This window comes from Alosa sapidissima, chromosome 7 (assembly GCF_018492685.1).
Source record: "Alosa sapidissima isolate fAloSap1 chromosome 7, fAloSap1.pri, whole genome shotgun sequence".
NCBI lineage: Eukaryota > Metazoa > Chordata > Actinopteri > Clupeiformes > Clupeidae > Alosa > Alosa sapidissima.
Window position 1 is genome coordinate 5,429,555 of NC_055963.1, and position 25,101 is coordinate 5,454,655.

At 42.5% G+C, this 25,101-nt stretch overlaps 1 protein-coding gene across 2 annotated transcripts in view; it reads left to right on the plus strand.

The window, feature by feature from the left end:
• chchd6a (coiled-coil-helix-coiled-coil-helix domain containing 6a) overlaps positions 1-25,101 on the plus strand; it is a 66,120-nt gene that overhangs the window by 18,363 nt on the left and 22,656 nt on the right. Inside the window, exons 5-7 of one of the 2 annotated variants that reach the window (XM_042099217.1) lie at positions 7,034-7,057; positions 8,390-8,473; positions 21,859-21,929. In XM_042099217.1, coding sequence (XP_041955151.1) covers positions 7,034-7,057; positions 8,390-8,473; positions 21,859-21,929 — 179 coding nt within the window. The remainder of the gene's footprint in view (positions 1-7,033; positions 7,058-8,389; positions 8,474-21,858; positions 21,930-25,101) is intronic. The other variant, XM_042099218.1, reaches the window with a different exon arrangement.

Here is a 25,101-nt window from a genome sequence, read left to right on the forward strand (position 1 = left end):
GAGGATGCCATCTCAAACCTCATGCACACCACCTTAACTCACCTGGAGGAGGGGAATGGGAATTATGTGAGGATGCTGTTCATTGACTTTAGTTCAGCATTCAACACGATAGTACCTCTCACCTTGGTCACAAAGATGAAGGCCTTAGGACTAAACACCACCCTGTGTCACTGGATATTTGACTTCCTCACCAACCGTTCACAAGTGGTTAGAGTGGGGGGTCTGACATCTGACTCATTAACCATCAGCACTGGTGCTCCCCAAGGCTGTGTTTTGAGTCCACTGCTGTACAACATCTACACACATGACTGCAAAGCCAACAGTAGTCATACCTCCATCATCAAGTTTGCAGATGACACAGTGATCTTGGGCCTGATTAGTAACAACAATGAACAGCTCTACTTGGATCAGGTTGATGAGGTGGCACAGTGGTGTCAATCTAACAGCTTGACACTGAATATCAATAAAACCAAGGAAATGGTAGTGGATTACAGAAGGCAGCAGCAGAACTACAGTTACACCCCACTAATGATCAGCGGGCAACCTGTAGAGAGAGTCACAAGTTTTAAATACCTTGGTGTCCACATTACTGAAGACCTAACATGGACTGTTAACACTCAATATGTTCTGAAGAAGTCCAGACAACGACTCTACTTCCTTCGTCAGCTAAGGAAATTCAAAGTTTCTACATCCATCATGAAGGCCTTCTACACTTCAGCGGTTGAGAGTGTTCTAACTGGTAGCATCATCACCTGGTATGGGAACTCCACAGTTAGAGATTGTAGTACTCTGCAGAGAGTAGTGTGCTCAGCTGAACGTACTATAAGAACTCAACTCCCTGCTCTACAAGATATCTATTCCAGAAGAGTACTCCTAAGAGCCCAAAAGATTCTGAAGGACTCTTCTCATCCTAACAATGGATTATTCCTACCGCTGAAATCAAGAAGACGCCTATGTAGTCACAAAGCCAGAACTGAGAGACTCAGGAGAAGTTTTTATCCCCAGGCCATCCGAACTCTATACTCACACTATACTGACTTTGCACTCATTCACTCCTCAGCACTCATGACCCCCCCCCCCCCCACACACACACACACACACACACACCTACAAGACTTTTAGCACTTTTACATCCCTCACCCTATGCTATATATTTTCTTATTTCATCACACGTCAAAACACACACACATATCTGACTTTCTCCAACTTTTGCACATCTCCATAGAACTTTTTATTTATTATTTTTGACTTCTCCTTCATCTACCCATGTCCTTGATTGCCTAGCCTTTCTGCCCCCCCCACCCCACCCCCATCCCCAACACACACACAGAAAACACACACACTTACATCATCACTGTCATCACCTCACATACATACAGCACACTGCTTGCTACAGTAAGCCTCCTCTACTTGCTGCACACTGCCCCCCCCCTCCCTACATACACAGCACATTGTCTTCAGGATCTTCTCCAACACACATCCTCTACATACTTACAGCACACTGCCCCCACCTACCCACACGCACACTACACACACACACACACAGTCACTGCTACACTCCCCTCCCTCCCACACACACATCTTCATCACTCACATACATCATACATACATTACTCTGCTTGCAATAGTAAGTCCCTTCACCATACTTGCAGTACACTGCCCCCCCCCCCTCTCCCCTACATACACAGCACATTATTTCATCATGAAGCTTCTCCAACACACATCCCCAACATACTTACAGTACACTGTCCCCCCCCCCCCCCCCCAATACACAGCACATTGTCTCATGAGGAAGCTTCTCCAACACACATATTGCACACACACTGCCCTCTCCCCACATACACAGCACACTATCCCATCTCCCCTGTCATCCCCCCAACACACACACCTGGCAGTTGGGTTAGCCCCTTGAGCCGTGGATCTGCCCAAGGTTTCTTCCTTGGTAAGGGAGTTTTTCCTTGCCCCTGTTGCTCTTGGGTGCTCCTTGGTGCCCCCCCCCCCCCCCAATTCCAATCCTCCCCCACCTTTCTTATGCAGCCCTTGCCACTTAATCTACTAAACCCCGCTTCTACTGCAGTTTTTACCCCCCCCCCCCCCAACAAATAGGCTGACACCAGACATAATTTCACTGCATTTCTTCCTTCCAGTAACTATATGCATGTGACAATAAACTTCCTTGTATCCTTGTGTCCTTGTATCCTTGTAATAAGCGGGATAATGTATTGTCCGCCGGTAATTATCAGAAAATAAGTCCTGTGCCTCGGGGTTCTGTTCTCCCTGTCGGGACTTATTTTCTGATAATTACCAGCGGACAATACATTATCCCTTACATGTCTCATATCTTCACTTGTTTTTATAATCTAACAAATAAATGTGGGTCTTTTGAGATGTTCAGTACAAGTCTGAGGAGTTTGTGTTGTCGTCATTGTACAGACAACATGGTCACGTCTCTTAAATTTGATTAGTGTTTGCTGTTTCTTCTGTACCCTTCCCAACACAGCTGTTTTTGAGTTGCACAAGTAATTCCTGAGAAAGTATTTTGTTACAATTATGGTCTATTGCAAAAGTGGTTTGAAAACATTTTTGCAATAAACAAGATTTGTAATAACATTATTTTTAAAGTTCGTAGAATGTATTCAGATGTCCCTTTTTATGTTACTGGCTATTTACAGTTGTGTAGGACAGTAAATATGAAAAACAGATCCAATGAAAAACAGATCCAATTAAAACAATCATAATGATACAATGAGATGATTTAAATAGATTCTCTATATGATCCACCTAATGATTTCTAACTTATACCTAATTTCTTTACCTGTCCATTAAAAATATTTTGTTACAATACTGGTTTATTACAAAACTGGTTGGAAAACGTGTTTTTCAACCATATGTGTAATAACTTTATATCAAAGCTCGTAGAATGATTGCAGATGATAATTTTAGGATGTTACTGGCTATTTACTTGTTAGTTGTGTAGGATGGTTAATATCATAAAACAACCATAATGATATAATGAGATGATGAATGGATTCCCTATTTTATCGCCTAGTGATTTCCAACTGACTTCTTTACCATCGAAAATATTTTATTACAATTCAGGTTTATTACAAAACTGGTTGGAAACACATTTTGCACCCAGTTTTGCAATAAACGAGAATTGTAATAATTGTATTGCAGTTCTGATAGTTATTGCAAAACTGGTTGTCACAATAAGCATATTGAAATAATACTACTTCTGCAAGTACATGTCATGGAGTTCATGTTTGGCGTTGCTAATGATTCTCTGTTATCGGTACATTGTTGACTAGTTTGGATCTACTATGGCATTCCCTGGACTTGTGTGTGTAAATATAGAAATGCTGGCGAGGTTGGCCATTTCACCAGACCTCATTAAGCTAGAGCAGGGGTGGGCAAACTTTTTGGCTCAAGGGCCACATTGGGTTTTGAAAATTGGCCGGCGGGCCGCACAACAACCCAAACTCCCCCCCCCTCACGACACACGCGTAAAAAATTACATTTTTTATAGCCTATAATTTAGTATGAAAAGTATTTGTTTTAAAATATTAATTGCTTAAAAATACTGCTAATTTTATGCTGTTTAACAAATGTATAAATTGTGCACTGTCGCTTTAAGACAGTCACTTTAATTCACGTTTATTTCTCAATGATCTTCTGTCTGCTCCGCTATGGCTAGTGCTGTACCTACGGCTGGCCCCTCTCACAGTTTTTAAATGGTCAGTAGTGGGAACTACTGTTGCCTTCATGATTTCCTTTTAAAACTTTCTTATAAGAAGGAGATATCAATTATCAACAATCACAAGCCAGCTGGAACCTGCGGCTCTCTCTCCCTCTCGTGAGTGCAGACGCATTCCCAATTAAATGGATTGCAATGCATAATGTTCACGTTAGATCTGCTGCAAAGGAGATAACTAAGAGTTAACTTAGTTTAACATGATCTCTATTTAACATGATGTTTTGACATTGACATTGTAAACGTTATCTAAGGAGAGTGAAAAGCAGTTTGCAGTAAGCTAACCAACGTCGTCTCTATCGCAGGAAAAAAAATAGCGAGCAGCCTGATAACTAAATGAAATGCTCGGCGGGCCTGATGAAAGTGCTTGGCGGTCCCGCGGGCCGCAGTTTGCCCACCTCTGAGTTTGAGGATGTGTGTGTGATGCATAGCCTGAAGTCAGTTGCTCAGAAATCACTGTTTATTTTGGTGTGGTGACAGGCCATGGCCAGTGATTTAAGATCATTGTCAGGACAGAATATTTAGATCATTTTCATGCGTCACACACATTTGATTAGTTTAAGTCGTTTTGCTATAAAATAGAGCTTTCAATATGTATTAGCTTATATGACAACAGCATAATGTAACCTTTAGAAAGTTATCAATTTGGCATTTAGATTGCAATGTTAATATGACAACAAATATGAGTCAGTCCACAGCAGTTTTAAATTATATTGCTGTACTGATTTAGGTGCCAACCCAATCACAATTAGCGTTGACATCGCACATATTGCTATTTGCTGTCAAACTAGCAAACAGTTCTGTGCAGCCTTCCTCGTCTCTGTACCTGGACATTGTACACTCTGACCATGGGGCCAGACGATGTGCTAAATACATGTATGCACTTGCTGCTCAGTACATGTGTGCACTTGCTGCCAGTGTTCCCATGTTGTTCTGAGCAGTCATGGAGTCTGGATTCCCTGTGAATAAAGGCAGTGGTGGTGCTCCGTGTAAGAGTGGAGGAGCGGAATAATTCACTGTGTGGAAGCTGGAGAAGCCGGTGGCCCACATTCTCCTCCCCAGACGGCTCGCACGCAGGGTAATCAGTTTGATTATTAAGTGCTAATTTATTGCCAGGCCTGAAGCTATGTGTTAAATAAATGCACTGGAGTAAATAAACAGCATCGGCAGGGATGAGATACTACCCATAGATCAGATGATTGCACAACACCTCCTAGTCAGGGGGGGGGGGGGGTTTATGTATACTTATGCACAGCCGAGCAGGACTGAGTTTGTTCTGGGTGTGTGCATGTAGGTGTTTCATGAATTGGACAGAAGCGTCTGCTAATTTCCATAACCATAACCATAGAATTAGGTTGCTGTAGATTTGTTGTTAAGGTATTGGTAAACATATATCAACATATCTTCAAAAATATAGATATGTGTATGGGATACGGCCGTGGGGTTTGGTAACATTGTAACTTATATTTTCTTTTGTCTACATTGTAGTATTATTGGTAAACTTGAGGATACATGGGATTCATCAGTAATTCATTTTTCTTCAGTATTCTTCCCCGCAGTTGTTTTCCTGCCAGTAGACAGGAGTGGTCGGTCTAATCCATGTTTCATCTAGTTTTTCGCTCTTTGGGGTTTGCAGATCTTTCATTACACGGGAAGTTTAAAAACAGCCAACAGCTTCCTCCTTCATGCATGTGAAAATGATTCATCCCGATGACTGACTCCAGTCTTCAGCCTCTTTCCCCTCCCCATTCAGCTCCAATTCTCCCACAATCCTCCCTCCTCCAGCCCTCCAGACTTGTCCGACTCCTCTTTTCCGCCTCCGTCAGAGTTCGGGCCCTTAATTCTGGCTGGTGGGGTCTTTTCCTGTCACCAGCCACCACGCACATCCATCCGCCTCCTGTTTGTGGTGACGGAGCCCAACTGATAAGCAGACACAGACTCAGGGCTTATTTAGGTGAGAAAGCGCCTCTGGAGCAGGCTTCATTTTGGGACTTATCTGTGTAATTCATGCTTGGCTGGGCATTATCTACTCGCTCCAGATCCCGGGTGCAGAGCACGTTAGCCGACGCCACCGCGCCCATCAGATCGCCTTTGTTTCCTCCCGGAAAATTAAACGGGAATAAATAAAGAAATGACAAGGGCCTGTGTGTGGTCAGGAGGAAAAACCTGATTAAGGGAAGGGATGCAAGTTCAGGGCTAGGATGTGTGTTGCCTCTTCGTCTCTTCCTCTGCCTGCTCTCTAAATCACTCTCTCTTTGCTGTCAGTTGTGTTCCATGGTTGTGATTGAATTTCAAAGGTGGTCGCTGGTCTTGTCCAACAAACATCTGTCTTTGTGTTTTTGAGATTGGTTGTCATTAGCAACCTCACATTCTGCTGGCATGCATGCAAGAACCCAATTACACCTATAAGACATACAGTATGTTCTGCTGATTATTATGTTCCTAAAAAACATTGTTAGACTGAAGAATAAAGGCATTACTAGATTGTGCATCAATCATTTGCACACTTTTGCTAACTTATAAACTAATGAAATTAAATTGCTTCATGCTGTTATAATACTGAATAAGGCATGAAGCCGCATACGCAGTTAATGGTTAATACTTTTGGTAGCACAAAGTGTACACTCTGAAGTGGTCCTTCAAGGTTATGGACAGTTCTCATGCAGCAGTTATCATTATCAATAATATATATATATCAATAATAATATGTAATAATATACATCAATACATTACTAATAATATATCAATAATTAGTATATCAATTATGGTGTGCTGCTAAAATACCTGCTTCTATAAGGTTCTTGACTTGCTGTGGTAGAACCCATGCATTCCATTTGGCCATTGAGTGTTGTCATTGTCTTGTCAGAGTTGTTCAGAGATGCTGTCTAGCTGTCATTCTCGCCTAAATGAATGAAAGAATGAACTCTAGTCACCTGCTAATCTACTGCTGTTACCCAGCAACCTGTAGACATTTCCTCTCTGATTTTCGTCCTATTGAATTTCATCCACGACTGGTGTGATAATGTGTCCTGCATGCAATGCTTGGTTAGGCAAGCGCAGCCTCCAGCACAACTCGATTATTCAAGACACACGTGCGTTGCATTCGCTGGTGTTTTCAATTATGAGGAGCAACTCCACCCTTCGGCACCCCCACCCCTGTCCAACACCCTCCACCCTCCACCCCCCACCCCCAGCTCCCCTCAGGGGGTGCGTCCACACAGGACTGTGGCACTTTCTCCCCCGTGACTGAACTGTTTTTTCCTCTCTCTCTGACCCCTGTAGCTTCCCCAAGCAGTTGAGGAGTGGGTAAGCAACGCCTGTTTTCCCTTTTTCTCTCATTCTTTTGTTCTCGCTCTGTGTCTCTCTCATTTTATTCCATCATCATTTAACCACGATACTTTAGCTTTTGTACATTAAGCCAGATTGTAAGTGCACAGCCACCGTCACCTCGTTTGCCTACATGTTTCCGTAGTTACCCAGCTAGAAAATTGCATATGATCTGCGTGTTGATGGATGTTATTTTCTGAGCATGGAGGATGGGAGGGTGTGCTAAAAGCAGTGATTACTCCAGGGGGTTATTTTGGGGGGGGGTGGGGGTGGGGGGGGGCACTGCTGTTTGCTACACACTCCACTTCTGTGGTCAGCGCCACAGGGGGTTCCTTCACAACTCCGCCTCCCTCAAACATGTTCCTTGAGCATGCTGCCATTGTGTTTAGTGTGTTGGAGCATCTCTCTCTCTCTCTCTCTCTCTCTCTCTCTCTCTCTCTCTCTCTCTCTCTCTCTCTCTCTCTCTCTCTCTCTCTCGATGTGTCTGTGTGTGTGTGTGCTTTTTCTGGATGTCATGGGGTTTCTTCTGTTCATAGTACGCATTAGCGCAGCTGTTGTGTCTAGGGGGTGTGTTTTTGAATCAGTTTAGAACCTTACATATATTTGCGTCTCTCCACATTTGCATTCCTGATGGCCCGGGCCTTTGTCTTTGGCCCAGTCACTTCAGTCGTAAAAAACTCATTAAGATACACTTTGAGCATTTAGGATGTGCTTGACGTGTGCTGTGTTGACCTCAAGTGGAAGTATGCTCGCTAACTGTTTCCTCTCCTCTGCAGCTGTGAAACGGTCTTGCATGTTCATGCCATCACTCACGCTTGTCACCTGCTTACTCCTCACACACACCAGCGCTCATCTCATCTCACCGTGTCTGACCAAACTCATTTGTTGTCCTTGACGTCGTGATTTGTGTTATCCCACAATTTTGCTTGATTTGTAAGAACTCCTAATCCCCTTCTTGCTTCTGTTCTGGGGGAGTGCAAACACCAGATGTCCACTTTTTACAAAGTTCTCACAGGCATGCCAAGATGATTAGGAGAATGATTTTGACCGAATTATTTATAGGACTGTTTGGGGTGTTTTGTTGTATGATTGGTCAGTAAGGTATAATAGCTGATATTTATTTATATTTATATTTATATTTATAATTTGGTTGAGCATGTAGAATAATAATAATACATAATAAATAATTGTAGACATGTAAACATGTAGAATAATATCTCTGTAATACTCTGTTTATGTATGTATGTAGCTTTTATACTGTCTGTCACACATGGTTCCCTTAAAGTTGTGTGTATCTTTTCTCTCATGCAGAGCAAACAGCTTGAGAAGAAAGAGGCAGAGCTCAAAGCCTTAGATGCCTTCTACAAGGAGCAGATAGCACAACTGGAAAAGAGGGTAGGTGCCATATGTCACAAAGACCCCCTGTCATTAACATGTTATTTGTTGAAAAGTATTCTGTGTAATACTCAAGTAGTTTTTATAAGGACTGCTAATCATTACTTTTGATCAATCAATTTTTTGTTACTCAAGTAATATACGTAATTAGAGAAATTATGTAAGGAAACACAAGTTAATCATATTTGTAAATAGTCTCCATTTAGATCTGTCTTGTTATCTAATTATATCTGTCCTAATGGATCAGATGGCGATTCCAGAGTTAGCATATGAGATTTTGCATCCATTTCACATTATATCATTATTATTGAAGCATGCTGTTCTCAATTTGCATGGGTTCAGAGTTAAAGGTGAGGTGTGTGATTCTATGGCAATACATTTTATGTCAAATTCAGTAAAAGAAAAGACGCAGTACTTAAGAAGGGTGTTTAGTCTGCATTTTTCTAGTCCAAGGCTTAAGCACTCATAAACATGGCTTGTACGTGACATGCGTGAAGATAAATGCATATTAGGATTGATGATCAGCACTTGTTCATCTGGCCAGGCAGTGTGATCATCATGTGCTAGGGGTGTTTCTCTCTAGACTGGTACAAGCGATCGAACAAACCAGGTGATCATTATCTGCCTCGCTAGAAAAAGAATCAGTATCTTCATTATAGACCCTTTCAACAATAAAAACAAAAACAATGCTTGAACGTTCTATTTGGTTCCCAATCTACTTCCTCTGCATATGTAAGCATAGATAACATATGGAATGTTAAAAAGGAAGTCTTGTGGGGCCAACTATGATGCTGATAATGGAACTCTCTTGAAAGGGTCCATAACATGAAAAGTCAAGGCTCCAGACTACCTTTTTTCACTAAGAGCACAGTGGCCCCAAGTGAAAATTTTAGGGGGGCAACCAGAAAACTTAGGGGCACACACCGTAAATCAACATGCTAACCAAATATTCACACAAATATTCATATAATTTCTACTAATTTCCACTGTATTACTAATAAATAATTTGATAATGGATGCAGAAATTACCATGTGCTGTTTAAAATTCAATGTAAAATTTTATTGTGCACTTTTGAAGCTGTGATTTACAGCCTCTTGTCGCCTAAAAGCAGCCGGCAGTGGCTTTTTCAATTATTAACTTGTCACATACTCTATGCTTGAGACTAAGATTGTGTTTAACTAGTGTATTGTTTTTAAACTGCGAAGTGCCTGCACTGTCGGCAAACTTTGTGTTCCCCGCAATTCTGGGGTAGCGACTGCAACATTCGCAGTTCATGGAGTTTGTCTCCTTACGGTACCCCAAAAGGAGGCAAATTTACTGGTTGCACATGTGCAACTGGACGTAAAATTCAGTAGAATTCAGTAAGGAAAAGGGATTCTCATGCATGGCAATAAAAGGAGATGACCTCTATGATCATTCATTGTGACAGTGTGTCATAGCTTGCTGCTTTTGACATGAGAAATTAAACAGGTAATGGAAACGCTTATCCTGTAGAAATAACCTTGAAAGCCAATTTTTCCACCAAGTTATTACAAATGTGTACGCCGTTAAAGCTGTGTGTAATTATATTATTAAGCAAGAAAAAAATAAATTGAAAACGAATAAGCCTTTTGATGTAGATTGACCCTTTCACACTACCATTTAATCTCACATTGCAATGTATTCTCTTGGCCTTGATGGACAACGTATTTTTCCTATCTATTGAATAAACATGGCAGTTGGAAAAAAAAGGTGAAAATGTCACTTATCTGAAAGTGAAGTCAGAACATGTCTGTCACTGGGTATTGGTAGGTCCTCCTCCGAGGGGGTTTGAATCATCTCTAGTGTTTTCCTCTCATTTGCTCCTAACAGGGTGAAACCTGTACACACACACCACACACCACACACACACACACACACACACACACACACACACACACACACAAACACACACACACACACACACACACACACACACAGACACAGACACAGACACACACACACACACACACACACACACACACACACACACACACACAGATGCACACACACACACACACACACACAGATGCACACACACACACACACACACACACACACACACACACCACACACACACACACACACACACACACACACACAGACACACACACACACACACACACACAGGTCTGTATATCTCCCACATCATTATGCCCGTTTTTGAGTGCAGGCTGCATGCTGGGAAGTTTTCTGAGACCCTTCTGAATCCCTGACATTTCACACAAATGAAACCCTTCGGTGGTGGCAACCAGTAATCAAGGTGCAAAAAGTGAGGATGACTTGGAGAAACTTCTAGAAGCACAGATGTAGCAGCAAGCTCTGCTATGAATAAATAAGACACAGCAGTGGAAGATGAGTTTATTTAACAACTTCTGTTGTTATAACTCCTTTAGATGGGTTTTCCATTGGGCTTGCACCTGATAAATTCAGATTCTGTGTGTAAAGACCTCGTGATCGTATTTTGACTGTAGAATGGAGTTCCATGTCAAAACATTTTTTTTCTATGGGAATATATCATCGGATTTTGAAAGTACTGTGAGGGTAATTAAGTAGTCTGAAATGCTCCCATTTTGCCCTATGAAGAGAATGCATGAACTGTGTGTAAAGACCTCGTGATCGTATTTTGACTGTAGAATGGAGTTCCATGTTCCATGTTCCATGAAATGCTCCTGTTTTGCCCTATGAAGAGAGTGCATGAACAAAAGTGAGACAAAGAGCACAAAGAAAAGCTGCACAACACTGTTGAACATTCACTCCGAGCAGAGAGAGGATTCTCCATCCAAGGTGGCTGTGGGCTGAGAGGCACCAAGGACAAGATTAGGAAACCTGGACGTTACAAATTGGTGAGGTATTGCATTATTGGGTCAAACGGAGGGAAATGGCTAAGAATTATTACATATTAAAAGAAGCTCTGAATCACTTCTGATTTCAGAAACTATAACTCTGTTAGTTTCCATATTGCAAAAAAATAGTTTACTCTCTTAACGGCATTGAAGATAAATCCATAGAGGGCAAAATGGGAATAGTTCAGACTAATGTGTTGCCAACAGTTTGGTTGGTGTGATTATTCAAAATTATTTTCTCATAGGGAAAGGATGGGGCAGCTGTGGCCTACTGGTTAGCGATTCGGACTTGTAACCGGAGGGTTGCCGGTTTGAACCCCGACCAGTAGGCACGGCTGAAGTGCCCTTGAGGCACCTAACCCCTCACTGTTCCCCGAGCGCCGCTGTTGTTGCAGGCAGCTCACTACGCCGGGATTAGTGTGTGCTTCACCTCATTGTGTGTTCACTGTGTGCTGAGTGTGTTTCACTAATTCACGGATTTGGATAAAGGCAGAGACCAAATTTCCCTCACAGGATCAAAAGAGTATATATACTTATACTTATATACTATAACGCTGACACAATAATAATAATAATAATAATAATAAGCTTTATTTGTATAGCACCTTTCATATACAGAATGCAGCTCAAAGTGCTTTACATTTGAAGCATGTAACACAATAATAGTCAGTCAGTCATTATCAATCACTCTGTGGATGTGACATCACTTTGTAGTCCACAGAAATCCATGGACTCCGTGGACTACAAAGTGATGTCACATCCACAGAGCTTTATTTCAAGGGAATTCTTATTACAAATCAAGAACATTAAAACTCCAAGAGATGGAAGGACCTACTAAAGTGTTGCAGCATGTCCATCAGCAGTGATGATTCTGGTGGTCCACAGCCACAACAGTGTGTTTGAAAACCTGACATTAAATGTAATGCAGCATGAACCATCAAAACAGCATTCTATTGACGCATTCCAGGCATCATGTTTAATTAGCTGCCCTACATGATAACAAATAATAAAATCAAAATGTGCAACTGGTCTATAAGCTCTCACACTAAACAAACAGTGTAAAGAACAACATTATGAAACCCAAAGATCAAAGAGAACATTAAGCACAACAGGCTTAAGATAAAAAAAAAAAAAACACCTTTCCGACATTGCCCTTTTCATCTTGCGTACCCCCTAGTGCAGTGGTTCTCAACCTTTTTTGAGCAAACGCCCCCCTGACCTTACTTTGATCCTCTGGTGCACCCCCCCCCCCCCCCCCCCCCCCCGCATACACACACACAATTAAAAAAAAAAAAAATCACCCCTGGGTGGGCTATTAGGCCACTCACACTCATGCTATATTGCTTAAATAAAAAAACGAGCCCATTTCTGTGCTGTTTTGGTTTCTTCTGGAATTATAAGAAAATGTCCCTAAGCAATAGGAGACTGGTTGGGTAAAAAAAAAAACACTACCACATCAGCATTGGTTGTAATGATTTTTTTTTTTCACATTAAATGTAGGCAACAAGACGTGTCATTTTATCATGGACAAAAATCAAGTGCACATCACGTGAACAACATATGCACCGTAACAATCCAACGGATTAGCAACGGTCTTTTCGTGGAGACTACGCTCAGAGCAGCTGCAGAACAACAGCGAGCGGAAAACGGGCTATAGGGATGACGATAGCTGGGGCTGGGGAACGTGAGTCCGGGCGTGTGCAGGCCCGAACTGCACTGTATGACCACTGAGCATAGAGAAACAGTAAAATGTAGCTGGGACGGTAGAGGGGTTAGAAACCCATGAATGAAAATAGCCTATTTATTTCAGGTAAGCCTATTTTTGCACCAAAAATATGTGAAAACCATGAAAGTTTAAAATGTAAAAAAACAAAAAAAAAACCTCTCACGTTCCCAGCGCCCCCCTAGGTAGTACGAACGCCCCCCCCAGGGGGCGGTACCCGCCCCCGTTGAGAAACCCTACCCTAGTGGAAACTCACGTACCACCGGTAGTATACGTACCACAGTCGGGAATCCCTGGTCTAATGTGAAATAGGGCTGGGTATTGCCTGCAATCTCACGATACAAAGGCCATGATATGATGCGTATCACAATACATTAACGTCCTTGACCTGTGGTGTTCCCCAGGGGTCGATCTTGGGGCCACTATTATTCAACCTCTATATGCTCCCACTTGGACAAATCATTCAAAATAATTTGATTTCATATCATAGCTATGCAGATGACACACAAATTTACTTAGCTCTATCACCAAACAACTATGGTCCTCTTGAATCTATGTGTCAGTGTATAGAACAAATCAACACCTGGATGTCTCAAAATGTTCTTCAGCTGAACAAAGAAAAAACTGAAGTAATTATATTTGGTAAAAATGAGGAAAGACTTAGGGTTGCCACTCTCCTTGACACAAAAGGGTTGAAGGCAAAGGATACTGTTAAAAATCTTGGTGTATTAATTGACAGTGATCTAAATTTCAACAGCCACATGAAAGCGATAACTAAATCAGCTTTTTACCACCTCAAAAATATTGTCAAACTCAGAGGGCTGATGTCAAAACATGACTTAGAAAAACTCATTCATGCATTTATCTCCAGCAGAGTTGATTACTGCAATGGACTGTTCACAGGCCTTCCTAAAAAGACTATTAAACAGCTTCAGGTGATACAAAATGCAGCAGCTAGGACTCTAACAAAAACTAAAAGAACTGACCACATTACTCCAATTCTTAAGTCCTTGCACTGGCTTCCAGTAAGTCACAGAATTGACTTTAAAGCACTATTGCTTGTTTATAAATCAGTAAATGGAGCAGGACCTAAATACTTGTCAGACATGCTTCAGCAGTACACACCTTCTCGTCCTCTCAGGTCCCAGGTGAAAAACCTGCTAGTAAAACCTACAGTTAGAACTAAACATGGTGAAGCAGCTTTTAGCTGCTATGCGGCTCAGCTGTGGAACCAACTTTCGGATGACATTAAAAAGGCCCCAACTGTAGCCAGTTTTAAATCTAGACTTAAGACCAAACTGTTCTCAGACGCTTTCTGCTAACTGTGCCGAGTTACAAATTCTGAATCTGCCTCGATAATTATTCTACTTTGTCTTTTATTACTTTTTTTACTACTTTTGCCTTTGTTTTTGCTTACTAATTATTCTTTATTTTTAAATGATTTTACCTTGTGTTTTATGTTTTCTTTTTATTATGATCTTTACCTTTTAACTATTCTTTGACTATATTGCCTTTCTATGCTTTTATTTGTTATTATCGTTTGGTTTTGTTTATGTAAAGCACATTGAATGACCTCTGTGTATGAAATGTGCTATATAAATAAACTTGACTTGACTTGACTTGACATTGACCGTACGTTGACCTGTCCAAAGCACAATTCACTCTTGTCTCATTCATTTCATTCAGCTGTTTTTTTATAATTCTGTATGGCAGTGCAGGCAAAGCCTGAAGGATCGCACAGCTTCCACTTAAACACTTCAAAACACAATTCAGGCCCACAGATGTACTCAAAATGCATTTTATTCCATAAAATGATGTGCGTTTGAAATAAAGAAAAAGGAAGTCAATATACAGTGCCCCATTTTGGTGTGACCCAGCTCTGCCAGCCCCTAATTTAGTAAAATCAGTGTTTATTAAGAGGCTGTTCACTTGCTCAGTCTGGTTCACATTTGTAGAGTCTTTGAGGCACTGAGGATGCTCAGAAAGACATTGATGTATTTTTGGGGTGTGGAGCAGCACAAGGGAAGTATTTTTGTAAAGCAAACTTGAATAGTAACAATGTGAGACTTTTAAAGAAAACCGGTATCTGTTTTGGTAAGCCTTCGAGTCACTGTCACTCTGAGCCCATTCACACTGCCAAAATCCTGCCTGTCCCTTTCACATAGACCGAGGCGGGACAAAGTGTCTCGCCAAATTTACTACCAAGCACCCTAGACATTTTGCCGAGAAAATTCGTTCCGGCACCAGTGTGAATGCGTTAAGGCGGAAAGGGGAATCTGGGCGGACATTTTGATGCTATGTCCAGCCCACCACAGGAGATTGCTATTGCTGCTTTTGACCAGTTAGATTTGCAGAGACAGCACATTATGAAATCTTTAAATTCACAAACGCAGGGGGCAACTCTTCTGTTTAATTTCCCTTCCAAATTACTTTTTATTGTCTGAAGACATCGATCGCAAGAATCTAACATTCTAAGCAACAGCAAAGCAAAGCAACTTCACTTGCAAGCTAACCAAAGTGCAGTCGGTTCTCCCGCCATGGTTTTGGAAATCACACACCTGCTGCATCTGAAGGCCCACGCATAATAAGGCCTACGACTATCACTCTACACGTCACGTTTTTAATTTGCCAGCTGACCTGCCTCCTGGCTCCCCAAAATGCCGCATCATGTGAACAGATCAGCAGGCTGGCAAATTTTTACCTCGTTTTCAGACACACGATGCTGCAAAAAGATGTCTCCTCTTCCCGCAAATTTTGCATGATCTCTGTGTGAAAAGGGCTTCTGATAAAGATTTTATCATGGCTTGTTTTAGATTTACCTGTTTCAAGCGCCTATGTGTTATGGCTCAAAGTGTTTAGATTAAGATGGCCAGTCACTCATAGAGATGGCTTCTAACAATGAAAAGTACTTTATTCAGTGGACTGATTGACCCCATTGGTTTGAAAGAGAAAGGGTAAAAAGCCAATCAACGGAAAGGGCTTGCTTTGCAGTGTGCGATGCAATGGTGCAGAAAGTGCTTCAGCAAAAGCCACAGTGCCCCCTGACTACTGGCAAATGAAGTCAGAATGCTTCTCGAAGATTTGTGATTTTCCGTCGCTGCCCCTCTTTCTTGCTTACTCGCCCGCTCTTTGTGGTCTTATCATCCACATACAGCAGGCAAATAGCAGCCTTTTTTCTGGCTTGCCGCAGGAAATGAGGCCCAGCATGTTATTGTGTTAATGCTGAAAGAGAGAGGCTGATTGCAAGTGGGCTGTGTTTGTTCCGAGTTCCCCTACCAGTTATCCCAGAATGTCAACCTAAATGTGAGAAAAAGGGGAAAAGAGATACAAGATCATTATTACTGTAGTAAACTAATAGTAGTGCCCCAAGATCATTATTACTGTAGTAAACTAATAGTAGTGCCCAAGATCATTATTACTGTAGTAAACTAATAGTAGTGCCCAAGATCATTATTACTGTAGTAAACTAATAGTAGTGCCCAAGATCATTATTACTGTAGTAAACTAATAGTAGTGCCCAAGGACACTCCGTGATCATTTTAAGGTGTTGTGTTTGCAGGTTCCACATTATGTCTGGCTGGAAAAGTCCATCGTCTCCACAGTTTATTAATAACCACCAACCAAAAACAAATGCTATTACGATCCTAGTCCTTTATTTGACTCTCTGTTGAACACCAATTTCATGAGAAATGTTTGCGTCTCTATCATGCCAACCCTTTCAGAGAGAACCTAGTTAGCATAGCTTACCTGGCTTCCCTCCAGAGGTAATTCCTCTGCATTGTGTTTGCCTTTTTGTCCTCTCTGAGCTGTGGTAAGAGGATAGAATAATGTTTGCTCACTGGCTTGAGGAATTGCATCTTTGTTCACTTTTGGACCCACTGCATGGCACTGGGTGGATCTCTGGGTACTAGTGATGTAATGGTGTGAAAACAAAAGGCTTTCAGAAGGAAATATTAACAATACAACGAGCTTCATGGTGGCTTTACTGCTCTAATGGTTTGGTCCCTCTGTCTTTCTGGGTGGGAATTTGTTCCACCCCCTTTGGTAAACAATTTCACGATCCAACATTTTGAAGTGTAGACCATCCATACACATCCGGTGGAAACGATTTCATTTAAGTCGTCCTATCCTAGAAGTTCAGTAGTTTTCTGTCAGGATTTTCAAAATATTCAAAATAAAACCAGCACAATGTCCCAGTGTTGCAGATGATAAGTTAAGCTATCGTTTTGAATGTCACAAGCAGATTTATGACCCCGTTTGTTTTGCAAGTTTTAAATTCAAGCCTTTCTCTGAAGCCTATTCAGTAGCACCTAGAGATCTGAGCAGAGACAATTAAAAGCCATTGTTACCAGGCTCTGTAGGCATATCTACCTCCATTGTGTGTTTTTACTAGAGCCGTAGCATTTGATTGTGTCAGTCTCTCCTGTTGGCTTGGAGCAGGAACCGGCTGCCTGGATTAGCCGAGACAAAGTGCTAATTACAAAGCTATCATTATAAACATTCTACAGCAGGGCCTTTTCTCTCTCTCTCCCAAGCCACAAATGTTCTTCTCTCCATGTGACAGTGAGGCACAGAGGATGTGTGTGTGTGTCAGATGTCCTGCTATTTATGTTTACCTCATTACAAGAATCTTGCCGTTTGCCAAAGGGATCAGAGTCTGGCAGCGCCGTGGCATCCCGAGTGTTTGCCATCGGGATTGAGTTGCCATGTGACTACAGCCAGAGCAGGGCTATGGATAATGTGGTTGGTTGGCATTGTCTATCCCATCTGCTGTCACATGGGCGAGGAGGAGGGATTGGTGGCAGTTGTGACAGACCCTCTCAGCCTAACCTGTTTCAAGCCTATACTGCAGTGCTCACACCGAAGTGGATGTGAAACATTTATGGGAAGCAGTCTATCTGCCAGGCCCAGGTAGTGTACAGAGGGGACCGCTCTCAGGGACCGAGCTGGCGAGGGACTCTTATCAGGGGGGGAAACGTGTTTTTCAGGAGACGCCACACATAATCGCCTCATGTCTGTAAAGTCTCCTGAAGACGCAGAACCATGGAAGGGGGGAAAAAAATTGCACGGTCACAAACAGCCACATACTGCCACTGTTTGAATTAGGGGTCTCTGTAATCCTTCTAAAGCCTTCCACTGGCTTCCCCACTCAAGTCTGCCTGCCTCCTCTTTTGCTCCATGCTCAGACTCTCCCCAGCCGCCCTCCCCCCACCCCCACCCCACACCCCACCCCTCCCCTCTTATTTCTTGTCACCGGTTGCAAAACACTTTGAAGCACTTCAGCGTGGGTACGAGATAATAATCCTCCCTGAAATGCTGACAGGCACACTGACATGCTGTTGGTGAGGGCTTCTCTCTGGAAATATCTACGTGCATTCGGCTTTGAATCGGCTGCAGCAGCCTTTACCTGGATTGAGTGGGAGCGAATGCTGCAGCAAGCACCACTTGCCTCAGGCTCGCTGGGTCTAACAAATCTCAAATTCATTTACTTCAAAGCTTAAGGGAGGCAAACGAATGCATTTTAATTTGAGGGGAAAAAAACGTTCAGATTATTATTTTTTTTCCCAGTGTGCCGAGAGGATGAAGACACATGTCAGGGGCTCGGAGGGTGTAATGCCTCTGCTCTGCTTAAACTGCAGGGGCAGCATAAGCTCTGCAAGGGGTGGAGAAACCCCACAATCAGAATGCTGTACCAGACACTTTCTACATGAAAATGCACTTTTTGCTGTGCAGGGATTTTATATGGAAATATGAAAGTGAACTTTCAAAGGAGAAGTTTTGTTATTATTGAGAGGCTGTAGTAATTTAATGATGCATTACACTCACTGTCGAGTTTACTACTATAGGCTACTAACTTTCACCTTGGAAGTCTGCATGTAATATAAACAGTGGAGCACAAGTCTTTCAGCTGGAGTTTGAACAGCCATCTGGTAGAAAGGCTACTATCAAGACCTTAGGCAATTAGGCTACTGTGCCCCAGCATACCAAAATAAACTTTTTGAGAGACTACGGCAAGTCGTTGTAATTTTCTCAGAGATCCTGTTCACCTGTTGTCACCAAGGCTAGGAATCTGTTTACATCATCCATAATGTAGACTGAAATGTTAAAAATATGCATGGAAAACAACTTGGTGCTTAGTCTAGGTTAATATGGTGATGGCAATTGCTAAAAGAGATAGTCCTGGATGTATGTAACATCGGTCCACCCTTGTCCACCCAGAGGAGGACTAAATCAAGAACATAGCTATTGCATTTAAAGAATGAGCTGATGTAGGATGTACTGGATGTTTATTCTTTACAGTAATATTGAGCATGAGTTTTACCAATAAATGACGCCATTGTAAAGCATTGCAGCATGTCATCAGTGTCAGATTCTGTGCATTTCAAGGAGTGGAGCCCCTAGTGGAGGTGTGAAGTATGACATGTATCTTGTAATGTGTGCAGAGTATTCCGGAACAGATTAACATATCGATTGGATTAGAGCCACAGCACTCACGGGGGGTATAAGGGCGGAGAAGTACACCAGGTGCCAGTTGCAGAGTTAGCACTGGCAAAGCCAACTATGCTACTACATCGCCTCTGCGCCTACAACGCCACGGAGTTCTCACAGAGGATGGTTCTCTGTGTCCCTTCCAGTCGTCTTTGCTCAAGCTACTGGTCTTTCTATAGTCTACTATATTGATCTCAATCTGCTTCTATAATATGTGACTTGCGCTAATGTCACATGCCAAATGGTATCGATAGGGAAACGATTTGTTTATATGAATTAACGCAAATCGTCACAGGTCCTTAGGTTTTTACAATAAACTTCAATTCTTACATTATTTGTCTCCTTTCCAGCCCTATTTATGTTAAATGTTCAGAAGATCTGTAGAGGTGGGTGAACTAAGTTAAATGTTCAGAAAATGTAGAGGTAGGTGAACTAAGTTAAATGTTCAGAATGTCTGTAGAGGTGGGTGAACTAAGTTAAATGTTCAGAATGTCTGTAGAGGTGGGTGAACTAAGTTTTTGTTTTACAGCATTCATTTTTGCTGCTTCTTTGGCTGGAGATGAAAAGCTGTCAGCTGGCTCTTTGGAAAGGCAAGGCAATTTAGGAGATATATTTGGGCCAGTGTGTCAGCAGATTCCACCAGCCTCTTTAGCAGCAGCCTTTGCAGCAAATATATAGAAATGTACAAACTCATATGTTGTAGTTTGGTCTGAAATGCAGTGCACACAGTCCCTGCAGGACATGCAAGTCACAGCATAGGTTATATCTGCAGGAGTCTTCTCACATGAAAGCACTTGGTTCACCTGCCCTATATAGGGCAGCCGTGGCCCACTGGTTAGCGCTTCGGACTTGTTACCGGAGGGTTGCCGGTTCGAACCCCGACCAGTGGGCCATGGCTGAAGTGCCCTTGAGCAAGGCACCTAACCCCTCACTGCTCCCCGAGCGCCGCTGTTGATGCAGGCAGCTCACTGCTCTGGGATTAGTGTGTGCTTCACCTCACTGTGTGTTCACTGTGTGCTGAGTGTGTTTCACTAATTCACGGATTGGGATAAATGCAGAGACCAAATTTCCCTCACGGGATCAACAGAGTATATATACTTATACTTACTTATACTATACTCCAGTGGCGAAACAGTGAGACACTTCAGTTTCTGATGTTCTGGATGAATGGATTCATCTTTTGCCGTTTAATAGATATTAGACTGGCACAGGTGGAGATGGTGAGCCGTGGTCATCTCTGCTCCTCTTTAGGGATGTCCAATTTGGCGATGGGTTCAGATTATGTTAAATGCGGAAGCCTCGAACTCCCTCTGGTCCTCTGTGTGAATTGATGAGGGTCTGTTTGGATTGTGCAGTTTCTATCATTCACCTGACTGACTTTCTTAATTTACACCAGGACCATCAGCCTCCACTCATCCACCTAAATCTTCATCCCTATACCCCCCCCCCCCCCCCCCCCGCACTGGGGGAGGTCAGAAATAATTAACGGGAACCCAGTCTTCCAGTGCTTACCTCATTAAACAGAGGGTTTTTTTCCTTCTCTGAGACAGTTCATCTGGAAATCCTTCTGAGTGTGGAAAGATGACAGTCAGTTTCATATATTGCACAGCATGGGAGCAGAATATCGCTGGAGCTTTACATTTTTCTTCAGGCTTAGTATTTCATAGGATCTGCTTTCAAAGGTGATTCTGGTGCAGTGTGTGGCTGCAAGATCATGTATATGTTTCAATATCTCTATGTTTTCATATGGATTTCAATACATACCCGCATGCTGTTGGATGTAGGGCTTGTTCTGAAAGCTAACTGATAACACCATCTTCTGGTGATGCAGACGCCATACTCCTGTGCATTTGATTTCTCAGCAGTCTCGTGCCTGCGCCATATTTTTTTCAGCAGTAAAATATGAGAAATCTGACATATCGTGTCAACCATCACATGAGCCAGCCAATGTTCAAACGTAACAAGTTATTCATGCTCACTTCTCCTGAAGCATTGGAGGACAAACATGATTTTCCACGTAATAGATATCATACAGCTTTAAAAGCTATTTGATTGATGCCATATGAAATTAAAAACAGACCAATATACTTTTGTCTAATTAAAATTTAAATTTGCTGTCCAAAATCTGTGAAAAACAGTAGGTGATTGCATGTGTCTCTTTTCTCCTCAGTGATTTCATCTGCCTGTTACTGAAACAGTGATCGGCTTGTGTGAATACCATACATTATGCGCAGTGTGCTTTAATGTATCATGGTTATTTTCTTCAGAACAATGTTTTGATGTCCCGTGATTGTTGTTTTTATTTCAGAATGTGGAGCGGTACAAGGCCACCCATGAGCAGTTCCGTTCTGCTGCCACCCAGTCAGAGTCCCATGTGAGGTAAGTGGCCAAGCTCATGAAAAAGGGAAGCGACTGCAAAATTGGTCTAATCAGTGCTGCCGCATTTCCCAAAGACATTGACTCCCCGTTTACCAAAATGTCTCAGTGGGGAGTAGAGCAGTATTTTGACTTGACTGATGTTGGAACATAATCAAGAACTATCGCTGGGTTTTGCATCAGCCATATCAATGGAGTCACTCTGATAGGATTGTGTGCTTTTGGCAATGGGGTATAACATTCTTCAGCATTAGATCAATAGTGTGATTTTCATCACAAGGTCATTTTATCTGATATGAAATCTCTGACTTTGTCATCTAAAGTGTATAACATTTCAACTGTCTGGAGACCATTTTTTTTTGTTTTGTTGTTGTTGTCATATCTGTGCTCTCAGTTTTGTCATACAAGCATTTATTGTTGTAGTCAGAGTTTAGCGCAATTGCAGTGGTACACAGTTATTGCTAGAACTTTCTTCCTGGTGTCAGTAATGCATTTTCTGTCAGACATCAATAATCCACACGTGGTGATCCACACACCAGAGCAGGGTGAAGGAAATGAGCTGGGGGAAAGCGCAATGGAAGGCTCCTATCACCCGAGGCTCTCCCAGGGCCAGCTGTGAATATGGAGAGTGGTTTGCAGTTGTTAACCTTTATGGCAGTCCCTGAGAGAAAACCCCACATAGCAGCCCTCCACAGCCTTTTTATAAACATGCACACGTGCGCGCACACACACACACACACACACACACACACACACACACACACACACAGAAAGCCATAGAAGGACACCAGTGAAATGGCAATTGAAATTCATTAGTCTCAATTCATTTCCCTCCCTGTGTGGGAGACTCAGAACTCATTTTCTCCCTCAGCATCACAATATCTGAGGCCCTTGTAATTAATGCAGATTGTTTGGAAGCTTAAAATAAACAGACTAAAATCCCTTTTTTTAACAAATACATGCCTATCTGTATATGTTTCAAATTTAATGATGGACCCCAGTCCACCAAATCTTACCTTCAATTGGTGTAAAAATAGCCTCTTAACAACTGGCACATTATTGCAATGTATGCGTAGTGTTGTATAATGTAAATGGAATGATGTAGTGTAGTGTATGCATTAATAATTATAAAATGAATGTCCTTACAATTTACATATGGTTAAAACCTTTAATCTAATCCAATGTATGCTGGTCCTTCACACATGGCAAGGTGGCGTTCCCCTTCTAGAAAATGTCTCAAAAGTAAAATTGCATTGTTAATCTACACCATCATTGTAGGCTCCTTTGACATGAATGTGTGGTGTATTACACAGGTAATATTTAACTGATTGTGTTACTGATTGGTACAAGCTAAAAGAGACAGCCTGCAGTTACAGGGAAAGAAGTTACTTGAAAGTTTGCAGGATATCAATTAATCCTGTTAAGAAGTTAAGACCTGGAAAGCAGCACCATTTAAAACAAACACACACACTTGGGGTAGCCGTGGCCTACTGGTTAGCGCTTCGGACTTGTAACCGGAGGGTTGCCGGTTCGAACCCCGACCAGTAGGCACGGCTGAAGTGCCCTTGAGCAAGGCACCTATCCCCTCACTGCTCCCCGAGTGCCGCTGTTGTTGCAGGCAGCTCACTGCGCCGGGATTAGTGTGTGCTTCACCTCACTGTGTGTTCACTGTGTGCTAAGTGTGTTTCACTAATTCACGGATTGGGATAAATGCAGAGACCAAATTTCCCTCACGGTATCAAAAGAGTATATATACTTATACTTACTTACTGTACTTAATCAAGCCTCCTCAGTCAGCTGGAGCCTATCCACCTATCCAGGCACGTTTCACCAATGAGGCAAAGACAAGAGTGATGTGAGGAAGCGCAGATGTGCGGAACACAGGACACAGCCTCTGTCAGCCCGCTCTGTGCTGAGTTTGATTAAGCTCACAGCGCAGGCCAGGCCTACTGTCTGCTAATCAGGGATTTTACTAGCTAATCTCATGTGTGTGCATCGGGAACATGACTTGTCAAGCTGTCGCATAGTCATCGAAAAGGAGGCAGGAAATATGGCAATGCGTTCTGAGATCCTGCGACCAGAGCTAGCCAATGTGCGCATGTAAGTGGGTGTGGTGGGTGTGCGTGTGTGTCTGTGTGCCTGTGTGTGTACATTTCTCTTTTCTTCCAAAACTTTCTTTCTGGCATTGTTCCACTGACGGCTATTCAGTTAGCCTAGCCTTCTGTGGGATCAACAGGAGATTATGCAGGAGATGTAGATACCAACACAAGCAAATGTGTTTTGTGGATTGTTTGCTATCGACAGGGAATGTTTAGATTGTAGAGCAAAGCAGCTGATTCCCTCTGACCGCACCAGTCCTGCACTGCTAACTGCTAGTCGATACTAACAAATCTGACTCCGACATATCTATAATTTGTTATGGTTTTGCTGTTGACATTATGAGTGAGCTTTCATAGCTTCAACTGTATACCATCCTGATGAGGAAGAGAGAAGCACATCAGTCGCTCCCTATATCATTGCTGCCCAGAGTGAGACAGAATGAGACAGAGTCTTTTCACTTCTGTTCAAATTATGCTTGGTGCTTCTGTTACTCTCTGGATATTTTGCAGCACAATTAAATGGAATGAAGGAACTGCTAACTGCTGAAGAGGATAGCAAAAGTTCAGCAGGGACTAACAGGGGCAGCACATGGGTATTAGGGGCATAGTGGTCATAGTGGGTGGGATTTATAACCCCAAACTCTGAAATCAGAAGGGCTCAGGACAAAGATGTTTGATCTGCTTTAGCCTATACTATAAGTGGAGAGAATTTATTCACTGTTCAGTACCTTGTATGACTCAATATGACTCCAGCTAGTATACTTTAAAATTCTTTCAGTTCTCTCATCAAACGGCTTTACTCTCCTGTTGGAAACTTCAGTCAGTAAAACATGGGTTACAACTGGCTGCACTCTCGTGGGACAGGAACAGCAGTTGTAGAGCCTGCAGGCGCACCGCACACCAGCAGCTGATATTTGTATTCCCTGCGTGTCGCACCACAGCCCTCGCCTGCACTGTTTTTTCCCCCCCTTGCTCTCCCCTCGTACCTGATGTTTTAATCCCTTGCTTTTTAATCCTTGACTTGGAGGGGTGCGGATAGAGACGCAGCTCATCTTGCCTGTGTTGCCATGCCTGCG